Source organism: Neoarius graeffei, chromosome 24 (genome assembly GCF_027579695.1).
Source record: "Neoarius graeffei isolate fNeoGra1 chromosome 24, fNeoGra1.pri, whole genome shotgun sequence".
NCBI classification, from domain to species: Eukaryota; Metazoa; Chordata; class Actinopteri; order Siluriformes; family Ariidae; genus Neoarius; species Neoarius graeffei.
The window spans coordinates 9650493-9674750 of record NC_083592.1 but is presented as its reverse complement, the minus strand read 5'-3'; the positions used below and the strand labels follow the sequence as shown (position 1 = coordinate 9674750).

Sequence of the window (24258 nt, the reverse complement as noted above, 5' to 3'; positions counted from 1 at the left end):
GGGCATGAGTGAACTGGATTGGTCAGACCTTCTGCGTGAGCGATCTGGACTGGTCAGACCTTCCGGTGGAGCCGTCAGGACTTGATACACTTTCTGCTGGAGTTATCAGGACTCATTAAGGTATTTAAGAAGGCCCAGTAACTCTTCTAAAACATGCAACCGCTTCATGTGTGGTCTCAGAGGAAGCATATATTACCTTTTGGGATTGGTACATGTGTGGTGGAAATAAAAAAGGATTTTTTTTTTTTTTTACACTAAATTGTGCCTAGTGTACAATGAGACATTGCCAATGTTTAAAAAAAAAAAAAACACCTTATCAAGACAGGTTCATACAAATTACACTAAAGATCCACGGAACGATCCATGCCATGTACAACGCCTGGTTTGGACAGTTATGGAAGGTGAAATAAAGTTTATTGTGGTGATCAAAGTTCCATATATGCTGTGTAGTTCCTGAGTTGTGCTGTACAGGAACTGATTTTTATATCAGGTCACTAATAAAACAAAACTTGCTTATATCTTCTAATAAAAAAAATAAAACAAACAGGTTTCTTTGGGAGATAGCCTTTAACCTATTCACTAATCACTACTCACGCCTTCCATCACTACTGATAAATAGTAGTTATTTTTAAAAACGGCCAAAACGACATTTACTGCAACGCTCAACACGACAGACATCATGGTCCAGTTTAGCCGTGTGATGATACCTCAACATCAAAAGTCTTATGAAACTACACAGAGATGCTTGCTGGAAGAAAACTGCAATTAAATCCATCCCTTCCGCTTGAGCAGGAAAAGTGGGAGAATAAAAGGGAAGAAGTGAAGAAAGGCACAAGTGGAGGTCGGTGTGGTGTGGTGCGCTCCGCTCATTCCTGCAGCTTGAATTGGAAGGTCTGTGTGCTCCACTGGGTGACGTCACAGTTCAGCATGGTGCGCTCGGTGAAGCTGACGTTACCCTCGCTGTCGATCAGGATGATGGTGTTCGTCCTGAACCAGAAAGCAAGAAACAAACGCAAAGTAAACTAACATAAACGATCGGTTTATATATTACTGGGCTCGTTCTAATCCCTTTATTAAAAAAAAAAAAAAAAATGCTGATATGAAGGTTCTGTAAGGAGAGGTTTATTTAACGTTTATGAAAAGTGGCTCCAGGCTTTGCAGTAGTTCATAGAACGCTTAAGATAAACACGATAATTCACCAACCTGGTGCCGTAACCCGGGCAACGCACACAGACAGCAGACAGAGCTTTAAGCCAGTCCTTACTGCAGCCTTCACCTTGACTCTCCTGGATGGGGTCAGGAGTGTTTCTGAGAGAGAGAGAGAGAGAGAATTTGAACTCAATTGGAATGGACTTTGAGTACATTCTGTCTGCTATCTGCTGAAATACAACCTCCTCGTCTCATCCATTCAAATAACTTCTCCAACAAAGGAACAGATAGGTAATACATAATAGATAAGTAGATAATAAATAACACCGAGACGACCTGAGAGATGGTCATGGTTGCTTCTCCGAGCAGGGATCACTGCACACGAGTATGACTGTAGCACAGACCCGTAATCAGAGAGATTATGAGAGAGACGGAACTGAAGCAGCAGGGACGCAGGCCTGGATTTGTTCAGAATAATGAGATCAAAAAAATCACACCGGCTCATGAATAACAACATCAACCCGCATTTACGATGCTTTCTTCGTTCACAACATCTCCAAGCCCACAGAGTTCTGCTCCCAAGAAGAGCGTCTCAGACAAAAACACTGAAGCCTGAACCTGAAAGGATAAAATTATAGTTCGCTCATTCATATATTTCATCGGCGCTAGTTCGATTCGGTCATGAGAGGCCTCGAGAGATCTTTCGATCATGAATTTCCCAGCAACAGCTCAAACATAAAGCCCACTTTATATTCATCATTGTGTAGCTTTTATTGTTGCTGCGGTTTTGCGCCGTTTAATGGGCTGCTATTTCGCTGATTTTCATGCACATCTCTAACAAGCAAGAAGGTATAAAATTGAACAAAATACCAATTAATCCCAGTGAAATTCCCTTCAATTCGAGGCCTGAGGAAACGACCAACCAGCCCCAATCTTTTGGCTTTTCACAGCATTAGAAATAATCTGCCTTGATATCGCTATGTTTCCCTTCACAACTGCACTTCCACAGGAAATGACTGGCCCCCTGGTGCTCGCTGGCGTGAATCTAAAGTGCTCACTAAAACCCAGAACAGCTTTGATTGGCTCATCAGGTACTCCGCTCACGTTCAGTATTAACGATCGAAAGCTTTCCAAATCCTGATGCTTTTTAAAACACACCTGATAACAGTGCAGCTCACAGAAAGGTATGAAGCGAAAATCTGTGCCTCCGGTCACAGGAATGGCACGAGCATCCTCGTGGAAACCATTTCTCCAGCTGGTCCACGCATCAGCACGGCTAAACATGCTCGCGGACTCACAACTTCTGGTCCTCTATGACCCGCCACGCCTACTTAGATCAAAAGGTGCAGGCTATCTGCTGGTAACTCGTATAGTGAAGGCTATATCAGGGGGCGGAGCCTTTTCTTACAAAGCCCCACAGTTATGGAACAGCCTTCCAAGTAGTGTTCGAGACTCAGACAGTCTCAGCGTTTAAGTCGAGGCTGAAAACATATCTGTTTAGTCAAGCCTTGTGTTAATGGTGTTTATGAGGTAAAGGAGGAGATCTGGAGGATCCTCAGACAGAGTGTTTTGGTAAACTGGGATGTACGGATGCTGTCAGTCCCCACTCGCTTGCTCACTCGAGTTTGTTGACGGTGTAGCGGCTGCTGCTTTATGTCCCGGGGCTCCCTCAGGCCTGTGTTACCTTCTGGCTCTCCCCTTTTAGTTATGCTGTCATAGTTAGTTTTGCCGGAGTCCCTGCTTGTACTCAGCGCAATATGTACACTGTTCCTACTTATTCAGGTGACATACCTAACAACCTGTGTTTTCTCCCCCCTCAAATCTATCCCTCTGAGTTACATGTCAATCCTGGGATCGAGATGCTGAAACTCTTCTGCTCCTCGGACCTGCCTGATCCATCCTGGTGCCCTGTGTCTGGTTGGAGTCTCATCACATCGCTCCTGTAGAGGACGGCCCCATGTGGACAGTTGAAAGTCACACCTGGAGGACGCTCTGGACTCTTACAGTAATGCTTTTATGGCTGAGGACTGCAGTTGACTTGCTAACTTTAGGACTGCAGTTGTCATGAACAGTTTTGCACTCAAGTTTCCATCAGTGAAGAGTTTATAACATCAACGAGACTGACTTCATGTTAAAACTCATCTCATCATCTCTAGCCGCTTTATCCTGTTCTACAGGGTCGCAGGCAAGCTGGAGCCTATCCCAGCTGACTACGGGCGAAAGGCGGGGACAAGTCGCCAGGTCATCACAGGGCTGACACATAGACACAGACAACCATTCACACTCACATTCACACCTACGCTCAATTTAGAGCCACCAGTTAACCTAACCTGCATGTCTTTGGACTGTGGGGGAAACCGGAGCACCCGGAGGAAACCCACGCGGACACGGGGAGAACATGCAAACTCCGCACAGAAAGACCCTCGCCGGCCACGGGGCTCGAACCCAGGACCTTCTTGCTGTGAGGCGACAACGCTAACCACTACACCACCGTGCCGCCCTCATGTTAAAACTGTTAATGTTATAGTCATGTTCTCTGTTGTTGTCCAGGTGAGGATGGGTTCCCTTTTGGGTCTGGTTCCTCTCGAGGTTTTTCCCTTGCCACCATCGCCACAGGCTTGCTCATTGGGGATAGGTTAGGGATAAAATTGGCTCATGTCTTGGGTCATTCAGATTCTGAAAAGCTGCTTTGGGACAGTGTCTATTGTTAAACGCGCTATACAAACAAACTTGACTTGACTTGACAACCGTCAGCGTTTGTGAAGTGATAATGAGGTGCAGACAGGGAGTGTGAGTGACGTATCTGTGTGCGTGTGTGTTAGAGAGCGTGTAAATGAGAGAGAGCCAGTGAAATTTGTACTTTTCTGATAATCAGACCTATGTGAGCCGCTGCACAAATGAGGAGTTCATTAATCAGCCTCCTTAGATCACGGTGTATAAAACCCACGAACTGCTGCTTTAAAGATTTTCTGAAATAACTTTAATACACTATCCTGGATTTCGCCCGGAGGACTTAAAGATTAAAGTGAAAGATCAGAGGACTGAAAAGTATGAGAGAGATGTGGAGGATGTAGAATGATTTTCAATATGTAACTGGACAGCGAGTGTGTGACTTGATATAACCCGAGAAAGAGTCAAAACATGATGTACAGAATACAGTGTGCGTAACAGACAGATAAAGGAACAACCCAGGAACCACCAAGGCACAGGCCTGTCATGAACTGGAAGCTTCTGGAAGGTTTTCCATCACCATGAAAGAAGCCCCTGCTCCAAAATCCACACCTTCAAGCTACCAGCTGGGCACATGGACAAAGAAAAACCTTCTGGAAGAAAGTCTGATGGTCAGACGAGATAAAGATTGAGCTGTTTGCCTGCAATGACCAGAGGCACAGAGGAACACTGTACCGACTGGAAAGCATGGTGGTGGTAGCATCATGCTCCAGGGCTGCTTTGCTGAGGAAGAGGAGGAGGAGGACTACATCAGAATTCTTCAGTATAACCTGAAACCATCAGAAACTTGGACACAACCGGGTTTTCCAACAGAACAATGAGCCCAAACAAATATGTGGACAGTGACTAAAAGGCGGGTCTGTTCCAGGAAACATACAGCTTTAATTGAACTCGACCAATTCTGCCAAGAAGAGTGGGCAAAATATCCAACCAGATTTCTGACAGAAGCTTGTTGATGGCGAACAAAAGGTTCTGGTCAAGGTGGAACTTGGGACATTTAACCAAACATTAGGTGCACAGACAGACAGACAGACAGACAGATCCTCACAGTTCCTCGTCATTGAGAACTTGCAGCAGTTCCTGAACCAGGCCTTCAGGGGGCAGCGTTTTATCCACCACACTGGTGAAGTGCTGTTTACCGTGTTGCATCTTCCTCCAAGGAGTATCCAACAGAGAGTTACTGAGACCGTAGATTCCTGCTGGAACACACACACACACACACACACACACACACACACACACACACTGCTCTGTTCTCCTTATTGACACACTTGCATTTCTCCCCCTCATGCATTTGTCAAAAAAAAAAAAAAGTACGTGTGCGCCCATCCCTCCAAAGAGGAGCAAAACAAACCCGCTTTGAGGCGCACAGGTTCTGGACTGCCCCTGTTTCCATAGTAACACATCGTATCCTCGTTGGCTCTGCATTGGGCGACACAGGGAGATGAAACACAATTAGCGAACACTAAACACACAAATTAGTGCCATTATAAAGTCCATTTATCTCCGTAGAACACTGGTGCTGCCCCGATAAAGCCGGAACACACAGATGAGTGACGGACAGTGAAGACGCTCGCTAACATGCTAATCAGCATCAGCACTCATGGCGAGAAACGCAGAGGTCAAATGTCACAGGGCGAGACATGACCTCCTGTGAAGAGTTAGAGTCAAAAGATTCATTAGCTTGGTATAAAGCGCAGTGTCCATGCTAACTACTACACGACGTTTAGGCAAGAGAGGAGATTAATTTAATCCGAAACAACGGTTCTTCATGAGCAGCTCGTTCAGTTACAGTGGTGCTTGAAAGTTTGTGAACCCTTTAGAATTTTCTAAATTTCTGCATAAATATGACCCAAAACATCATCAGATTTTCACACAAGTCCTCAAAGTAGATAAAGAGAACCCAGTTAAACAAATGAGACAAAAATATTATACTTGGTCATTTATTTATTGAGGAAAATGATCCAATATTACATATCTGTGAGTGGCAAAAGTATGTGACCCTTTGCTTTCAGTATCTGGTGTGACCCCCTTGTGCAGCAATAACTGCAACTAAACGTTTGCGGTAACTGTTGATCAGTCCTGCACACCGGCTTGGAGGAATTTTAGCCCGTTCCTCCGTACAGAACAGCTTCAACTCTGGGATGTTGGTGGGTTTCCTCACATGAACTGCTCGCTTCAGGTCCTTCCACAACATTTCCATTGGATTGAGGTCAGGACTTTGACTTGGCCATTCCAAAACATTCATTTTATTCTTCTTTAACCATACTTTGGTAGAACGACTTGTGTGCTTAGGGTCATTGTCTTGCTGCATGACCCACCTTCTGTTGAGATTCAGTTCATGGACAGATGTCCTGACATTTTCCTTTAGAATTCGCTGGTATAATTCAGAATTCGTTGTTCCATCAATGATGGCAAGCCGTCCTGGCCCAGATGCAGCAAAACAGGCCCAAACCATGATACTACCACCACCATGTTTCACAGATGGGATAAGGTTCTTATGCTGGAATGCAGTGTTTTCCTTTCTCCAAACATAATGCTTCTCATTCAAACCAAAAAGTTCTATTTTGGTCTCATCTGTCCACAAAACATTTTTCTGATAGCCTTCTGGCTTGTCCACGTGATCTTTAGCAAACTGCAGATGAGCAGCAATGTTCTTTTTGGAGAGCAGTGGCTCTCTCATTGCAACCTTTTCATGCACATCATTGTTGTTCAATGCTCTCCTGATGGTGGACTCATGAACATTAAAGGACATGGGACATGAAACATAAATGCACGCTATATCAGTTTCTTTCCATTAAAAATATGAAATAATTGCATCAACAAATACAAAATTATCTATTAAATTCAGCAAAATCGTTATATTCATGATGATTATATGGCATTTCTGCTCGAGCTCCGATATGCATATTTTACAACCGGAAGAGCCGCTGTCACGTGATCATACGTCACAAAAACTTTCGGGTACAGCACAAGCGGGTAGATGAATATGGAGAAGTGTGAATCGTGATGATGACGAATGCGACAAAATAGTTTTTGTGTCTTGGATGACAAGAAAATTGTTTCGTTTTTAGAGTGTTTAACGTACATTGAACATCATGGTGTATTGCGACCTTCCAGTCAGTCAGACGCGCTGTCACTCCTGTTAGCAATGTAGCTAGGCTCAGTATGGCCAATGGTATTTTTTGGGGCTGTAGTTAGATGCGACCAAACTCTTCCACATTTTTCCTGTTTACATAGGTTTATATGACCAGTGACATGAAACAAAGTTCAGTTACATAAATTGAAACGTGGCGATTTTCTATGCTATGGAAAGTCCGCACTATAATGACAGGCGTACTAACACCTTCTGCGCGCTTCGACAGCGCATTGATACCTTCACTCGGAGTTGTACCATTATTTTTTAGACAGGGCGGACGGACCAGGGCATTTGCCCGCCTGGCCGTGCCCGCCGAGGAGCGCTCTCGGCCGGCTTGGGAGGCAGACGGCAGCCCCTCCTGGAAGTGTGGTTTTACCATGGGCCTCATGCGGTAAGGATTAGTATTATAATTTTGGGTGTATCAATTATTGATTATCATAATTCTGACTCGTTTCGCCATTTTGAATGTTTTCATCTCGGACTCTGGAAGCATTGTATCTCAATCAATCTCGAAAAATATCAGCAAAAAAAAAACTAGCTTGCAACGGACTTTAGCTAGATCTATGATGAACTTTCAATGTATGATACAAAAATAATACTTCTTTCAACAGATCATTAGCCTTTGAGCAGAATTGTTTTTAACTTACCAGGAAGTGTTATCGAGCCGACCGCTTTCAGTTTCATGGGGATTGAATGAACTCTCACTCTCAGAATCATCTGACCCGTCAGAGTAAAGACAAGATCTATGTTCATGTGAATTTCCAGCTATCGGTTCAAATTGATAGGGTCCAACTTCACATCTCTGTGAAACATTGGGAATATCACTGTCGATGGTGTCCATTTCGGTAACCTGTTTACATTAGATACCCAAGCGCTGGCTCCTTCAAAAATTTTTGTGACGTCACGGGTCACGTGACCACTTAGCTAATTAACGAATCATTGTTTTACGCTGATGTATAAAATAAAGTTGAATAAATGTGATGATTTTCACATTTTTGACGCCCTGCAGTGATTTAGATGGCATTTCTTATGTCCTTTATACATAATTATACCCAGAAAAAAATCCATGTCCCATGTCCTTTAACATTAGCCAATGTGAGAGAGGCCTTCAGTTGCTTAGAAGTTACCCTGGGGTCCTTTGTGACCTCGTCGACTATTACACGCCTTGCTCTTGGAGTGATCTTTGTTGGTCGACCATTCCTGAGGAGGGTAACAATGGTCTTGAATTTCCTCCATTTGTACACAATCTGTCTGACTGTGGATTGGTGGAGTCCAAACTCTTTAGAGATGGTTTTGTAACCTTTTCCAGCCTGATGAGCATCAACAACGCTTTTTCTGAGGTCCTCAGAAATCTCCTTTGTTCGTGCCATGATGCACTTCCACCAACATGTGTTGTGAAGATCAGACTTTGATAGATCCCTGTTCTTTAAATAAAACAGGGTGCCCACTCACACCTGATTGTCATCCCATTGATTGAAAACACCTGACTCTAATTTCACCTTCAAATTAACTGCTAATCCTAGAGGTTCACATACTTTTGCCACTCACAGATATGTAATATTGGATCATTTTCCTCAATAAATAAATGACCGAGTATAATATTTTTGTCTCATTTGCTTAACTGCGTTCTCTTTATCTACTTTTAGGACTTGTGTGAAAATCTGATGTCATTTATGCAGAAATATAGAACATTCTAAAGGGTTCACAAACTTCTCAAGCACCACTGTAACTGCTGTTCAGTTTGGAGAAGGAAATTCAGACTCGTTTCCCCAAGTCAGATCGTTTGACTCGGCTTGTCAGGAAGAGTCGACTCGTAAATGATTCACTGAGGAGTGGAATCATTGAAAAGGGGTTTTCTCTCTCCCAAATGTAACACTACTGTATCACTAGCAGCTTCTTAGCAAACCTATATTCTATCTCCTGATATTTCAGAAATTCCTGTTTGTGATGATATGTTTGTCCTGTTGTCCACCCCTACAAACATCAGGAGTTGAATCGTTTGCGAAAAACACATCGCTGTTGTTTACACCATGTCGGGTAAACAGCGAGTGTGAAACGTTATCGTGGCCAGCAGTATCTTGTTCAGTCTTATCTTCCGGAAAGTGCCTCCTGACAGAAAGAAACACGCCGCTGAAGGTCAGAGAGCAGCTGATAAACAGTTCCAAGCAGGACAGTTTAATCTCAACCCAAGACTAGCGAGAACTCTTTAACGCGTTTGTGCTGCATTTTTATGCTGGACCTTTGGATCATCATCCAATACATCACAGCAATCATTAGAATCTCATCATGAGCTGCAGCATTGAAGGAGCCCAGGATATATATATATATATATATATATATATATATATATATATATATATATATATATATATATATATATAAAATATTTAAAAAAACAACAACCCTCTTTATTATAATCGAAAACCCTTCTCCGGCTGCAGGAAACTGCTATTGATTTGGGAACGAAAGAGCCACGATCGTGTTTACAGTGAGATTACTGTTGCATGCATCACTGTCAGGAGGAAAGAAAAAAAGTTGGAAGATTTTTATACCTGCGAATGTTTTAATAAGTAAAGAAATTAAGCGGCCCAAAATCGATTCAAAGAGGCGAAAGGTCCACCATGACATGGTGTAGCCAGTCAACTTTCTCCTCAAGGACTCCACTGGTTGTAGTGTTTCAGCTGTTTTTCAGGGGAAAGTAGCCTGAAAAACAGGCTCAGAAAAAGTAATTCACTGTTAAACTGTATATTTACAAAATTTTGCACAAGTGAAGCAGTTGGTGCAAGTCGGGAAATAGAAGAGGAGAATAGCATTTCAAACAAAGAGCAAAGTAGTATGAGAGTGGGATGAGCGACGGAGATGTACGGGAGCGACAGAGATCGTTGGTTGGTCAACGGGAGCAAGAAAGATCATCAGTTGGTTGACGGGATCAAAGGAAGTAGACGGAAGCGACAGTCATAGTCAGTTGGTGGACAGGAGCGACAGAGGTGGATGGGAGCGACAGTTATCGTTGGTTGGTGGACAGGAGTGAGGGAAGTGAATGGGAGCGACAGAGATCACCAGTTGGTGGACAGGAGTGACGGAGGTTGTCGGTTGCTGGACGGGAGTGACAGTCATTGTCGGTTGGTCGACAGGATCAAAGGAAGTAGATGGGAACGACGGTCATCATCGGTTGGTCGACAGGATCGACAGAGATGGACAGGAGCGATGAAGATCATCGGTTGGTCGACGGGAGCGACGGAGATCGTTGGTTGGTCAATGGGAGCGACAAAGATCATCAGTTGGTTGACGGGATCAAAGGAAGTAGACAGAAGCGACAGAGGTGGATGGGAGCGACAGTTATCGTTAGTTGGTGGACAGGAGTGAGGGAAGTGAATGGGAGTGACAGAGATCATCAGTTGGTGGACGGGAGTGACGGAGGTCGTTGGTTGGTGGACGGGAGCAACGGTCATCGTCGGCTGGTGGACGGGAGCAATGGTCATTGTCGGTTGGTCGACAGGATCAAAGGAAGTAGATGGGAACGACGGTCATCATCGGTTGGTCGACAGGAGCGACAGAGATGGACAGGAGCGACGGAGATCATTGGTTGGCTGACGGGAGCAACGGAGGTGACAGTCCTTGTCAGTTGATTGACGGGATCAAAGGAAATGGACGGGAGCGACGGTCATCGTCGGTTGGTGGACGAGAGCAATGGAGCTCATCGGCTGGTGGATGGTTGTCGTCGGTTGGTGGACGGGAGCAACGGGCGTCGTCGGTTGGTTGACGGGAGTGACGGAGGTCATCGGCTGGTTTTTGAAAACATTTCCACCCTCTCTCAGCTCGTTTGTCAGAAGCCAAGATGTGAACTGGAGAGCTGTATTGAGTTTCTCACTCGGCTTATTTTTGGAAGGGGAAAAAAAAGTGTCTAAAAAGAAGTTGTCGAATCTACGGACAGTCACTAATCAGACAACACTGTTTTGCTGCTATTCCAGGCTTTGCACACGCCCGCATGCACACACACGCACAATCCCTGGGAGTGTGCTGTCTATTTCCAGGCACGGTGTAGATTTTTGCTCATTCTGTAGCAACCTTACATTGGATCAGTGCCCATTTGACTCAGTGCCCAAATTCACAGCCTCCCACAGCCAAGTGCAGCATCCTGGATCAGCTGAACCCTGCTTGATTCTGATATTAAATGAATAATTTCATTGAACTGATGTCTCGGTTACGCTCAAGGATGCATCGCTATCCATCCAAAACAGCGAGATCAATCACAGTGTTTCACCAACGTTTCAAATCCCACAGCTGTGTCTGCTGGAATCACGTCTTTAAAATAAAAACCTCACTATAACAAAGAGCCCACACGGCTCCAGAGGACACGGTGTGCTGGACGGAACAGCTGAGGAGCTGAATGACAAACAGGCGTCTAAAAGTCCGTCCAGGAAGAGCAGCGAGAGCAGGTGGCCAGCAGACCTTTTGAGATCAGATATAATCGCTTCTTTTACAGCTCGAGCCACATCACAAAGGGAGGGGGAGGGGCCGAGACGATCTTCCTCTTGAATATAAAAAAAAAAAAAGACGGCAGTGCGGAAAGGACGATAAATCGGGATAAAATTTCACCAGGTTTCCTCAAACCTTCACGAGAAACAGAGTGAAGCTGCTCATGATAAAAGTAAGCTCCAGAATTTGGGATAATATTTTCGAATCAATCAATCGTCGATCTGATTAATAACATGCAACCATTTTAAAATTATAAACATCCTCAGCTCCAAGACTGACGTGAATTCTATATAGCAATGTAGAAAATGATAAGCGAGTTAAACTCAATTAAATTAAACCAACAATCTTGACTTTTTTTTTTTAAACACCCCCTCTCCCTCCCCTAAATTCCTCCTAATGTTCACGAAGCTCCGCCCCCAGGACATACAGCGGCCTGTTGAGTGGTTCTGAATGGGTTTTTGAACCCATTATTAAACAAGAATGTTTAAAAAAAAAAAACACACCAGTGAAGTCCTCTATCCTGTAATAACAGTAACGCCACACCCCTGAGAGCAGTTACCGGAATTCGGCGGTGAGGAGGTTGAAGCCGTTGTACAGCTGGCCCTCGGACGACACCTTGCGCAGGTACGAGAAGCTGTCCGTGTTTTCCGTCAAGTAATTTGGCACCAAAAATCCTGAGAACGAAAAAGAAACATCTTTTAAATGATCTTTCGTAATCCGAAAGCATCTCGCCGACGTTCTGATGCCACTGCAGTGTCTCACCACACCAATAAAAACACACAGCACTACGAGCCAAGATCACTTTATCAGCGGCGTCGCTAACTGGGGCCTTGAGTAAAAATCATTATCCGGAAGCACATCTCGCACCCACTGAGCGGATCACTCAGACCGTCCTCACACACTAAAGCCTAGGTCACAACCGGACGTACGATTTTTTGGCGTTTCCCAAATCGCTGCGGTTTTTTTTGTTCGTGGAGAAAGACGCACGTTGGCCGCAAGTTTGTCTTGCAACCTGAAAAAAACGTAAGCGCCCGTAGAGTTTGTTTGACATGACAAAGAACCTCTGCGGCCGGTCTGCGGCTCGAAAATCAGCACGTCACACGCGCGCCCCCCCGTGCGTTTCTTGCGTTTTTTTTGCACGTACAGCCGGTTGTGACCGAGGCTTAATGCACGCGTGCATGTGTGTGTAAACACGACATCCCGTTTACAGCCAAAGTGGCGCTGATCTGATTCTACAGCCAGCAAAGTAACATCTGAACCTGTAAACTTTACATTATACATCACATCAAGTTTACAACTTTGAAACAAACTTCATCGTTTGAATCAGGAAGCACGGATACGAATCACAAGCGCAAAATTCGCAGTGAGATTTGGTCGGGAAAAACTCATCGAGTTCAACCGACACCTCAGAACAAAGTCATTTTCATTACAGCAGGTATAAAATAGAAATCTATAACAAAAGTTCGTCAGGAAAAACATTTCTAAGACTTTTGCGAAGTCAAATATCTAATAAAGCGTTCAAGTCGCACCTCGCCCCACAGCGTCCGGACTGTTATGTTGTTCCAGGTAATTAGTCAACGCTGTTAGTTTGCCTCGTTTACTGATGCCGAGCCAGGATCCGCCTTCCTTCCCCTCCTCCATATCCAAACCTGAAGGGACAAACACACACAGTTTCAGTAATGTCCACCTGCAGGAACAATATAAAGTCCCAGCTTGGGCAGACGAAGCCCCGGACTGCACAGGACTACAGTGGTAAAGCGTTCAGCTTAAGAGTCCAGCTACGAATGAAAACAGTTCTTCATTAATAAAAGTGGAGCTCCATCCAACTGAGCTAACGTTCGCTAAATCCTCACTTAAAGTGCATATCACGGGTAAATTCAGGAGCAAGACCAATGTAATTCTCCTATTTTATACTAAACTTTGGTTAAATATCTCTCACATTCTGCATTTTGCGCAATACCAGGACAATTCAGTTGAAATCGAGCCATTTGAGGCGAATTGGTCCGCCTCTGAAAAAACTCGGCATTTGGATTTCCCGGCAAACATTGATTTTCGTGACGTCACGTATGTGCGGGACGCCTCCTTCTGAATCCTACGTCAGCGCTGGTTCATTTATGAGAAAACGCCCTGGTGGTTTTCTGCAAATTTCTTCAACGTTATCGCGTAATTATTAAAATGGTTAACAGATGTATCGTAGGAGGGTATAGCAACACCAATCTTGATGGGATTAGTACTCATCGTTTCCCAAAAGACCGGGCAATGAGAGAGAAACAGGAGCGCTTCGCGTGAGGCACCCGGAAGCCGAGGACCAAGCAGAGCCGAGAAAAAGACCAAGAAAATCGGCGATTCGCAAGTCGACTGTTGCCAGAGTAAGAAATAAGAGAGACTATACTCTAAATGAGGTGTTCCTGTGTTTGTGTGGTACACGGATAACGTTATTTATTGACACACGCAAAAGTAAACAACACGAACACGCTGGGCGATAATACACTTACTTCACATGTATCAAGGGATATATGGTGTGTCAGGGCTTGAGATCTTGGGACCTGTCAAACACATTAAATGTATCTACAACCCTGCTTAGCCGATTCCATGTGTGTAGCTTATGAAATCTTTGTCCGACAGTAGCCAGTACTCTTCGAAATGAAGAAATATATAAATACTAGTGCTGTCAAGCGATTAAAATATTTAATCGCGATTAATGTCGCGACTGTCATAGTTAACTCGCGATTAATCGCAATTTAATCGCACATTTTTGTCACATGAAAAACCATGTAATTCTCTTATCAGCATAAAAAAGTGAATGGGCTTGCTCACCGTTCGAACTACGGGGGTACTCGGGGGATCCGAGATCCCCTGAAACAGACATGAGATCCCTTGAAAACATGATTTGGGAAATGTTGGGGGGTCTCTAAAATATTGGCAAAATGATGTTTATTGACATAGCAATCGTGTGTAACGGGAAGCATTTGCATATCCGAAGTGAGCGCGCGATGGAGATCCGCGCTCTGAGACAAGCGCAAGCACCCCCCCCCCCCCCCCCCCAAGGGAATAAAGGGACCCCCCGAAAATATCGGCATAGTTCAAACACTGGTTGTACCAATGTTTTTTTTTTTTTATTGCAGAGCATAACACGTCTTGTCACAGCCACTGCAAAGTGGGGCTGGAGCCGCCGATGGGAAAACGAAACCTAAGCCAAGCACCGTGGCTCTTCGGGGGAGGGCAGAGGACTCTGGCTGTGCGGGGTGTGGCATCATGTCACAGAGCGTTAATCTCGCGATAAAAAAATTATCGCCGTTAAAATTGAGTCAAGTTAACGCGTTAATAACGCGACATTTTTGACAGCACTAATAAATACATAATAGTCATTAGAAAAAATATGATTTCTGTAACAATAGATAGATGAGCATTGATACATGAATCCACGGGTTTAGAAGCTCAGGCGACAATTCCATATTTCAATGCAAAATCGCTAGCTGCTAAACTTGGTCTACACAGGCTGTGCACTGAAACTGTGTAAAACTCACACAGCCTGCTGGCGGAGCCGCACGTGACGTCACGAATCTGGCTCCAGACTCCCTTGGGATTTTTCCAGACGCATTTTATTTAATTTTTTTTTCTGCTGTCGACAGATGGTCTTGTGCAAAATTACCTTTCTGGATGAGTGTGTAAAGGGACGTACTTTCATATTTAAAAAAAAAAAAAAAACACGAAACTGGTCCAGAATATGCCCTTTTCAAACTTTTTTCTACTACGGTAAACACAGTAACATTTTTTTACATGAGTATTAACATCATGGGGGGGGGAGAAAACCCACACACAAACAATTTTTAATATGCAAGAAAAAAAATTATATATACAGCGCCCTCCACAATTATTGGCACCCCTGGTTAAGATGTGTTAAATGCCTTAAAATAAATTCAATTTTTATTGCAGAAGCATAATCTCACACTGAAAATTGTAACCCTTAAGTGAATTTAAAAAAAAAAAATCCCTGACTAAGAAATAATTATTTTTCATAAAATCATCTGTTCCACAATTATTGGCACCCATAATTCCTAGAAAATAAATGTAATTGAAGCATTTCTGTAATTTCTACTGTAGTTTATAAAGTCGATCAGAGTATCTAGGAACCTTTAATTAGTAATTCATCACATCCTGTTTCCCTGGGGAATAAATACGATGCGACACAGAGGCCTATTTCTCTTATCCACTCTTCAGCATGGGAAAGACAAGAGAACACACCATTCAAGTAAGGCAGATGTGTGTCGACCTTCATAAGTCAGACAATGGCTACAAGAAAACAGCCGCTCGCCTACACCGGCCCGTATCTACAGTCAGAGGAATCATCAAGAAGTTTAAAACAACTGGAACAGTGGCAAACAAGCCTGGACGAGAATGCGAGTTTATCTTGCCACCACGCACAGTGAGGAGGATGGTAAGAGAAGTACAAAGTTCTCCAAAGCTCACTGTTAGAGAATTGCATCAAAGAGGAGCATCTTGGGGTCACAAAGTCTCCATAACAACCATCAGGCGCTATCTACATGCCAGCAAGCTGTTTGGGAGGCATGCACGGAAAAAGCCTTTTCTCTCTCACAAGCATAAATGTAAACTTCTGGAGTTCGCTAAGCGGTACTGGGACTTCAACTGGGACCGTGTGCTTTGGTCAGATGAGATCAAGATAGAGCTTTTTGGCAACAAACACTCTAATACATCACAAAAGATGAGTATGCGGAAAAGCACCTCATGCTCACTGTGAAGTATGGGGGAGGATCGGTGATGCTGTGGGCCTGTTTCTCTTCCAAAGGCCCCGGGAACCTTGTTAGGGTGCATGGCATCACGAATTCTTTGAAATACCAGGACATTTTAAATCAAAATCTGGTGGCCTCTGCCCGAAAGCTGAAGATGGGTCGTCACTGGGTCTTTCAGCAAGACAATGACCCTAAACATGTGGCTAAATCTACACAAAAATGGTTCACCAGACACAAAATCAAGCTCCTCCTATGGCCATCTCCGTCCCCAGACCTCAACCCAATTGAAAACCTGTGGGGTGAGCTGAAGAAGAGAGTGCATAGGAGAGGACCCAGGACTCTCGATGATTTAGAGAGATTGTGCAAAGAGGAATGGTCGGAGATCCCTCTCTCCATATTCTTCCATCTTGTGAAATGTTATAGGAGAAGATTAAGTGCTGTCTTGTTGGCAAAAGGGAGTTGTACAAAGTATTAACATCAGGGGTGCCAATAATTGTAGCACACATGATTTCATGTAAAAGAATGATTTCTTAATGTGGGATTTTTTTTTCCCCACTGAATAAATGCACTTGAATTAAAGGTTGGATTTTTCTCTTTCTTTGCATTGTTGTCTGATATTATTTTAAAAGAAAATGAATTTATTAGAAGCCTAAGAACATATCTTAACGAGGGGTGCCAATAATTGTGGACGGCGCTGTAAATACACACGTTAAAAGAATTGGAAAACGAAAACTGATTAAGATTGTGTTTAAAAATTGTATATTTCTAAATTTTTTTTTGCTTTTTTTTTTAAAAACAACAAAACATTCCAAAATTTGTAAAATTTTTGACTGACAGAAATATAATGCATATTGTGTATTCAAAATAATATATATTAATATATAAAAATTTATATAATTTTTCAGTAAAACATTTGTAATCGTCATTATCATCGTTACATGCAGTTATATAAAAAAATTCTAAATTTTGAACAATGAATCTGAAATTTTTTTAATTGAAAATTTTTTTTTTTTAATTTCCAGAAATACATTTTATATTCCATGTATTTTAAAATACAGTAAATACCTTTGGATAAAAAAAAAACATCACTGGCTGTTACTGAACGTTAGCCACCTTCACAACACGAGCATGTGCGCTAATATTCCCGAATCTCAAACAAACACACTGTTTTACTCACTGCTACTTAGCTACATTAGCAGCTAACATTATTTCAAGTATCGCTTTTATTACTGTATTGTTGTGAGGTTTTTTTTTTTAAATATTCTTTACTCTTTAGGCATTTCATGTGTATAACAAAAAAAAGAATTTCAATCCTTGCACTTAGCGTAGTAAGTAAGCGTGTAGCTAGCGTGAGCGTCTGTGTAACACCACAGAATCCTACTGAGGTGTTACTATGGAAACAAAAACACAAGAGGATTAATGAACACTTTATTACAATTCCTGACCAATCAGAATGGAGCATTTAAAAGCGCAGTCGTCTCCGTTTTCAGTCCGACGAACGCATTAACTCTAAATCAGTCCGTCAGTTAAGGTCTCATTAGCGACTGTACATCTCATTAGCTTTGAGAAACGGACGTGACGTGACGCGGTAGAGCCGTTTCTCGAAGCAGGTCACGTCGCCTGAGAATCCCGTGGGTTCTGGGTCCTGTGTCGCTCTTCATCAACATTCATCTCCTCGTCCCTCCTGCAGCAGATAACACCCTCCACTTCATTTCTGTCACCTCGCATAAAAGCGCCCATCAATTAAAGGCCCTTGTTGGTCACTGACCCCGTGATTAACGGCGCAAACAGAGGCCAGTGAACAACACCACACCTCAGACCTTGCTCACAACCACTCGGATTCTGTGATCGCTCAATTACACGCACTGATCCCGCTGCTGTAGCTGCCAAGATTAACACGTCTTTCCCCGTTGTTCACATCCTTTTCTCTCACCGTGCTCTTTACAACTACGGTTCTGACTCATAAATGAGGTAGAATACGATCCTAGATGATATCTGCCTCACGGTTGCTTTTTTTCAAAAATTTTAATTCATGTCCATGTTGTGTGCTACACAGGTACAACACCACCATTATTCTATATCGCATGTCCTGAGCATGAAGAGGGAATAGAAGAATAAATCGTGCGTGCAGAGGAAATAAAGATGGCGGATGATGATACGGGCCAAAGTCACATGACTGCGCTCTTACCGCTGAGGATTTCTTTACTGTTGCCCCACCAGTCGGCAGCTTTGGACGGCCTGCTGTAGAACTCATCTCTGTTTGACGCCAAAATAAGCCTGGAGAGAAAAGCAGATAGACACACAAACAGAAAAACAACAACAACAACATTAATTAACAGCAGGATACAGGTGAATTAGACAGGTGAATATTTTTCACATCATGTGCATTAAGATTATTCTGTGATTCTGTGTTTCCCTCATGAACACGGATGTACGATAGAAGAAGTGGTGTATTTTATATCACTGTTGAATTTATAACCGTGTTGAGCAGAAAAGCATCTCGGAGCATGCAGCACGTCAAACCAGGAGGTGGATGAGCAACAAAAAGCAGAAGACCGCATCGGGTTTGACTCCTGTCAGCAAGGGCTCAGAAATCACCCAAAGTGGACAAGTAAAGACGGGAAAAACAAACAATCACCTGATCGTTACCTGTCTGGTTTCCATCCGGTTTGGAGTGAGAAGAGGAACGAAACACTGGGATGTTTGACAGCATGACAGGAAGAGTTTCATTACTGACATAACAGCCTGAGCAAAGTCTGAGCAATTCAGGTCTCTTAGATATAAATATGTGAAGGAGGCGTGGCCTCTGCACCCATCAGCGACAGGGAGGCGTGGCCTCTGCACCCTTCAGCGACAGGGAGGCGTGGCCTCTGCACCCTTCAGCGACAGGGAGGCGTGGCCTCTGCACCCTTCAGCGACAGGGAGGCGTGGCCTCTGCACCCTTCAGCGACAGGGAGGCGTGGCCTCTGCACCCTTCAGCGACAGGGAGGCGTGGCCTCTGCACCCTTCAGCGACAGGGAGGCGTGGCCTCTGCACCCTTCAGCGACAGGGAGGCGTGGCCTCTGCACCCTTCAGCGACAGGGAGGCGTGGCCTCTGCACCCTTCAGCGACAGGGAGGCGTGGCCTCTGCACCCTTCAGCGACAGGGAGGCGTGGCCTCTGCACCCTTCAGCGACAGGGAGGCGTGGCCTCTGCACCCTTCAGCGACAGGGAGGCGTGGCCTCTGCACCCTTCAGCGACAGGGAGGCGTGGCCTCTGCACCCTTCAGCGACAGGGAGGCGTGGCCTCTGCACCCTTCAGCAAGCGATATGGAGGCGTGGCCTCTGCACCCTTCAGCAAGCGATATGGAGGCGTGGCCTCGACACCCATCAGCGAGTGATAAGGAGGCGTGGCCTCGACACCCATCAGTGATAGGGAGGCGTAGCCTCGACACCCTTCAGCGATAGGGAGGCGTGGCTTCGACACCCATCAGCGACAGTGATAAGGAGGCGTGGCCTCGACACCCTTCAGCGATAGGGAGGCATGGCCTCGACACCCTTCAGCGATAGGGAGGCATGGCCTCGACACCCTTCAGCGATAGGGAGGCGTGGCCTCGACACCCTTCAGCGATAGGGAGGCGTGGCCTCGACACCCATCAGTGACAGTGATGAGGAGGCGTGGCCTCGACACCCTTCAGCGATAGGGAGGCGTGGCCTTGACACCCTTCAGCGATAGGGAGGTGTGGCCTCGACACCCATCAGCAACAGTGATAAGGAGGTGTGGCCTTTACACCAGTCAGCAACAGTAAAGGACGTGTGGCCTCTGCACTCATCAGTTCTCCTCCAAGCTACCGCCACCATGTATCAATTATTGACGACTGATCAAATAAAAGCAGTTTTTTATAGGGAGCTGCTTCACAGCACTCGACTGCATCTGGAGCTCATGTGGTCGATGACATTAAGTCTGTTCTGCTCCATTTCATTTCACTCCTAACGATGGGTTTGGAAAGAAGCACCACAGCTCTCAGTCTGAAAGCAACGCGCTCCTTTCTGCGGGGTGAAGAAAATTAGATTGGCTCACGAAACCACAGAGACGGAAATCACCTCCTCAAATCAGAGGGGGGGGGATACAGGGAGACTGTGTGAAAGAGAAGGAATGACTGCAGAGAGGTTGTGAAATGGAGGGAAAGTGCACAAGAGAGAGAAAAAAAAAGGGGACCAATTTCAAAGAGTCTCATACACTTTTGTTCTTTGCAGCTGTAAAAACCTTTGCAGAGTCGTTAAGCTAATGAACAGGTCCTTCAATTGATTAGCAATCAGAGAGACCCACAACAGGAAACGCACAGCAATATCAATCTCGCTGCTTTACGGTGTGATCAGCTGCGTTCGTTAATCCCCGGCCCTGGTGGCAAGTCAGTGGATTAACCAGCTTGTACAGAGATGGAACAACATGGTCACTTTTCTAACTCAGTGGGGAGTCAGGAACACATCGAGTGTTTCTCCCTGAAAACATCATTTCCTTAACGTCCAGAACAAATCTTTTCACCAGATGTTGATCATCTGTCCACAGCAGTACACAGTTTACAGAGGCGTCCACGGGAGCAGGAGAGAAGCTGGTGGACTTGTTCAGGAAGGATGGTTCCGAGTCAGGTTCTATGTCTCTGAGGGCAGCGCTCTGCTCTGGACGGTGGAGGATAGATACACCGTCCCCGTTCTCATAAATGCAAGGGTGCCACATTTTCATCAGGAGTCTGAATGCTGGAGGGCTCTCGTCACGCCATCCAAATGTTCTTCCATCACACTCCCCCCCCCCCCCCCCCGAGCCACAAAGCTAAACTAAACTATCCAACTGGCAACAGTTTATCTTTCCAAACAAGCTCCTCTTGTCTCAACAACCGAGATAGTTTACTGAAAAGTCGCAGCTGGTGGAATCTCCAGTATGGCCCTGAATAATCGTTCTTGATAGACAGCCCACTGGGCGAGACGCAACATTACTGCGCAATCCTCCATAGTCCGGTCACAAATTACGCAGTAGAGCATGTCTGCTAGATTTCTCAAGACTTGGTCATTCAGAGCCACACGTGATCTTGACTGAGAATCCTTGTCTGCAGACTCCAGCGAGAACATTCGTCAACATTTCTGTCAAGGAAGAACTCAAGGTCGAGGTGGTGACCGACAACAAGCAACTGACCACATGGATGGAAGAAAAAGTCTCCAAACAAGGCAGCCATTCTGAAGACTTTTTCTGAGCCACTGTTGCTCCTTTAGATCTGTGGTTCTCAATGATGGATCCTGGGAACCTGAAGAGTGATGGTGTGACATCATAAACACACCATTATCCAAGTTATTGATCCTATAAAAGGTAGGAAAGGCTGCCTGTTTGATTCCCTGGACAACCAGAACTGGTTGAAGTGCCCTTGTGCAAGGCACCCAACCCCTAGCTGCTCTGGTAAGAGTACTGGCGTACCTTGTGTCTGATTAGCCAAAGAAAAACCGATATGATTATCAGTTCGGGCAATGCCCAGCCAAAACTAAAACAAAGGATTCTAATGATAACTTGAATAACTAGACAGGCACTTGGAGAGCACAGAGCTCCACCCAGGCCAAATGAGACACCAAGTTCTCTCACAACATAAGTGAAAGTGAAACTAAATGTGTGGCTCTGCCCTGAGACTTGGATTCGCACCAAAATTTCAAGACTTCTTCCTTGGCCCATGCTCCACCCTTCCACCAAGTTTCATGGAACCCGAGTTGGTAAATTTTGCGTAATCCTGCTTATACCTCAACAACCAACCAACACAAGCTCCTTGGCGGAGGTAACAACGGGTTCTTTGGATGGAAAGTTTGCAAAAACTCTCGGATCTGCAATTGTTTTTTCTTTCGAGATCCAATGCTCGAGATGATAAAAAAAGTGCACAATTTGGAAAGCGAGTGCCGTATATACTGAAGCAAGAACGGATCAATTTGCGCAAACGTGATCTGCATTTCCTCTTCAAAATGAAAGTGCATGTAGACGTCTGAATATCATCAGATGTTCATAGTTTTGTGTGCATAAACCAATATCACCCTCATTAGAAGCAAATAACAGCGTGTAGCGTGTAGCGTGTTACGCTTACTGGAACGGAAGAGACAGACGTCACAACGTTGGCGAGAAAAATGGAATCCTTGAGTTCCATTCTGAAGCGAGGATTCAAAAACAGCTCCAGGTAGTTGAAAAGAAAAAAAAAAAATCTCCTCTGTGACACACCAATGAAATGTGTTCACGCTCCAGCGCAGAGGTTAAAGTCCTTAACGATGAAGAGGTTCGGAGTTCCTCTTATCACACGACTGACAGTTTAACTGCTTGAACACGAGCGCCTAACCTCCGAATGCTCAATAAAACAGATACAAACTGGAATGCCGATTTAGATCCGTTTAAGGAGCTGAGATTCGCCTCGAATCTAAATCAAGATCGACACAAAACAGCACGACACTTTATTATGGCGTTTTGCGTTCTTTGGGCACACAAGACCACCGTTCAAGAACGCAAAGGTTCTTTACGCTCTCATTACGTCTCTCATTTACGTTTGTTCCCATTCAGCTTTTTCACCAGATGAATTCTGCTGTTTTGACGTGCCTCCAATAGTTAAATTCACTATATTTTATATACGTATATATACACACGGCGCAGCCGCACACGGCCGAGCCACTTACCTGTAGGCGTTTTTGGACGCAGGTCTGGGATCGAACTTGAAGAAGATGATACACATGAGGAGGTCACGCTCGGCCGTAGAGCCGTACCTATCACAGCGGCGCTTGAGTCGAGAACCCGTGCTAAGTGCTGGGAAGAGAAGAGGAACAGAAAGCAGCACGGGAACGTCAATGTGACGGGATCTTCCCGGATTAACCCAGATGTCTAAAAGCAGCTTTCAAAACTCGTCCCTGTTCTCACTTGCATCATAGCAGATCTAAATAAAATAAAAACAACGTAATTGTTAACAAATTCTCAGGATAACACCTCAAGGTGTGCTGGGAAAGGAAAATAATCAATTCATCATATCACCCCTATTGACTTCATAATAGTTTTTTTTTAAGATTAAACTTGGTCTGTTTTCACTTTGGTTGCTTTCTTACAATCGCTGGGATGTTTCAACGTGCAGAGAGAGAGAGAGAGAGAGAGAGAGAGAGATGCAGCAGCGCTTTAATCCTCTCTAACCTCATCATTTGTTTTATAAATATTAATAAACTACAGCTAAAGGGACATTATTACTGAAATGATCCAGACCCTGATAGCTTCCTAATACACAATGAGTGATCTAGAGATGAAAACACACAGAGAAAGCGAGAGAAAAAGAGAAAAAAAAGAGAGAGAGAGTTGCTAACTAGCTATTCCAATCAGAAATGTAATAAAGGACTAATTTTGTCCCTTAAACCCTTCATAATCTGATTGTCTACTCTAATAGTTTGACACTATCAGAACCGCGCCCGATTCCATATATAGGGCACTACATAGTGTTCACAAGCCGCCCTATCGCGCGCTTCAGAGTAGTGCACTCAGGTAAGGGAGCGCTCGCGGTTTGGAACTCGGCCGCTGTCTGAAGGCTAGTCGGCTGTACAATGCTAGGCTAATCTGCGCCAAATGAAAGCGACGCAGGAAAACACACGATATTCGGGGTGTCAGAAGAATAAACATGTTTATTATGTTACTCACGAATCCATGTGCTGTTAATAATCACTTCATGGCAGCAGTCAGGATGCAGGAAGTGCAAAAACGGAAATGAAGTCTGTTAGCTAACAAGTGCACGGTGGAGTCTGGGTTGCCAGATTGCACTGACGTAAATCTTCTCAATGACGGTGGCAAAGAAAGAAAGCACAACTTTGTTCATCACACACTTGTGATGAATTTAACCCATCTGAAGCAGTGAACACACACACACACACACACAGAGCAGTGGGAAGCCATGTTAACAGCGCCCGGGGTGCGGTTAGGAGTTAGATGCCTCACTCAACGTCGTCCCATATTAACCTAACCGTATGTCTTTTTGACAATTATT

At 44.5% G+C, this 24258-nt stretch overlaps 1 protein-coding gene across 3 annotated transcripts; it reads right to left on the bottom strand.

Annotated features, from left to right (window-relative positions):
- Nucleotides 1–392: 392 nt before the first annotated feature.
- Nucleotides 393–24032, bottom strand: tango2 (transport and golgi organization 2 homolog (Drosophila)). Of its 3 annotated transcripts, none has more exons than XM_060908060.1 (9): nt 23916–24032; nt 22919–23172; nt 18437–18525; nt 13027–13146; nt 12057–12171; nt 5234–5301; nt 4928–5078; nt 1204–1308; nt 393–987 (listed from the first exon to the last, which is right to left on the bottom strand). In XM_060908060.1, the coding sequence occupies exons 2-9, from the start codon at nt 22972–22974 to the stop codon at nt 867–869; spliced, it is 825 nt and encodes a 274-aa protein (XP_060764043.1). In that variant the 5' UTR covers nt 22975–23172; nt 23916–24032; the 3' UTR covers nt 393–866. The 3 variants fall into 3 exon arrangements, with proteins under 3 accessions (XP_060764043.1, XP_060764042.1, XP_060764044.1); XM_060908059.1 differs by having other exon boundaries at nt 22919–23045; XM_060908061.1 differs by having other exon boundaries at nt 4928–5075; nt 22919–23045; nt 23916–24031.
- Nucleotides 24033–24258: the final 226 nt, after the last annotated feature.

Coding starts and splice junctions, on each gene's coding strand:
- tango2 (XM_060908060.1), bottom strand. CDS start 22,974: ATGTGTATCATCTTCTTCAAGTTCGATCCCAGACCTGCGTCCAAAAAC. Junction 13,147..18,436: donor CAGTAAAGAAATCCTCAGCG/GTAAGAGCGCAG, acceptor TTGTCCCTTCAG/GTTTGGATATGGAGGAGGGG. Junction 1,309..4,927: donor GTTCTCAATGACGAGGAACT/GTGAGGATCTGT, acceptor TCTCTCTCTCAG/AAACACTCCTGACCCCATCC.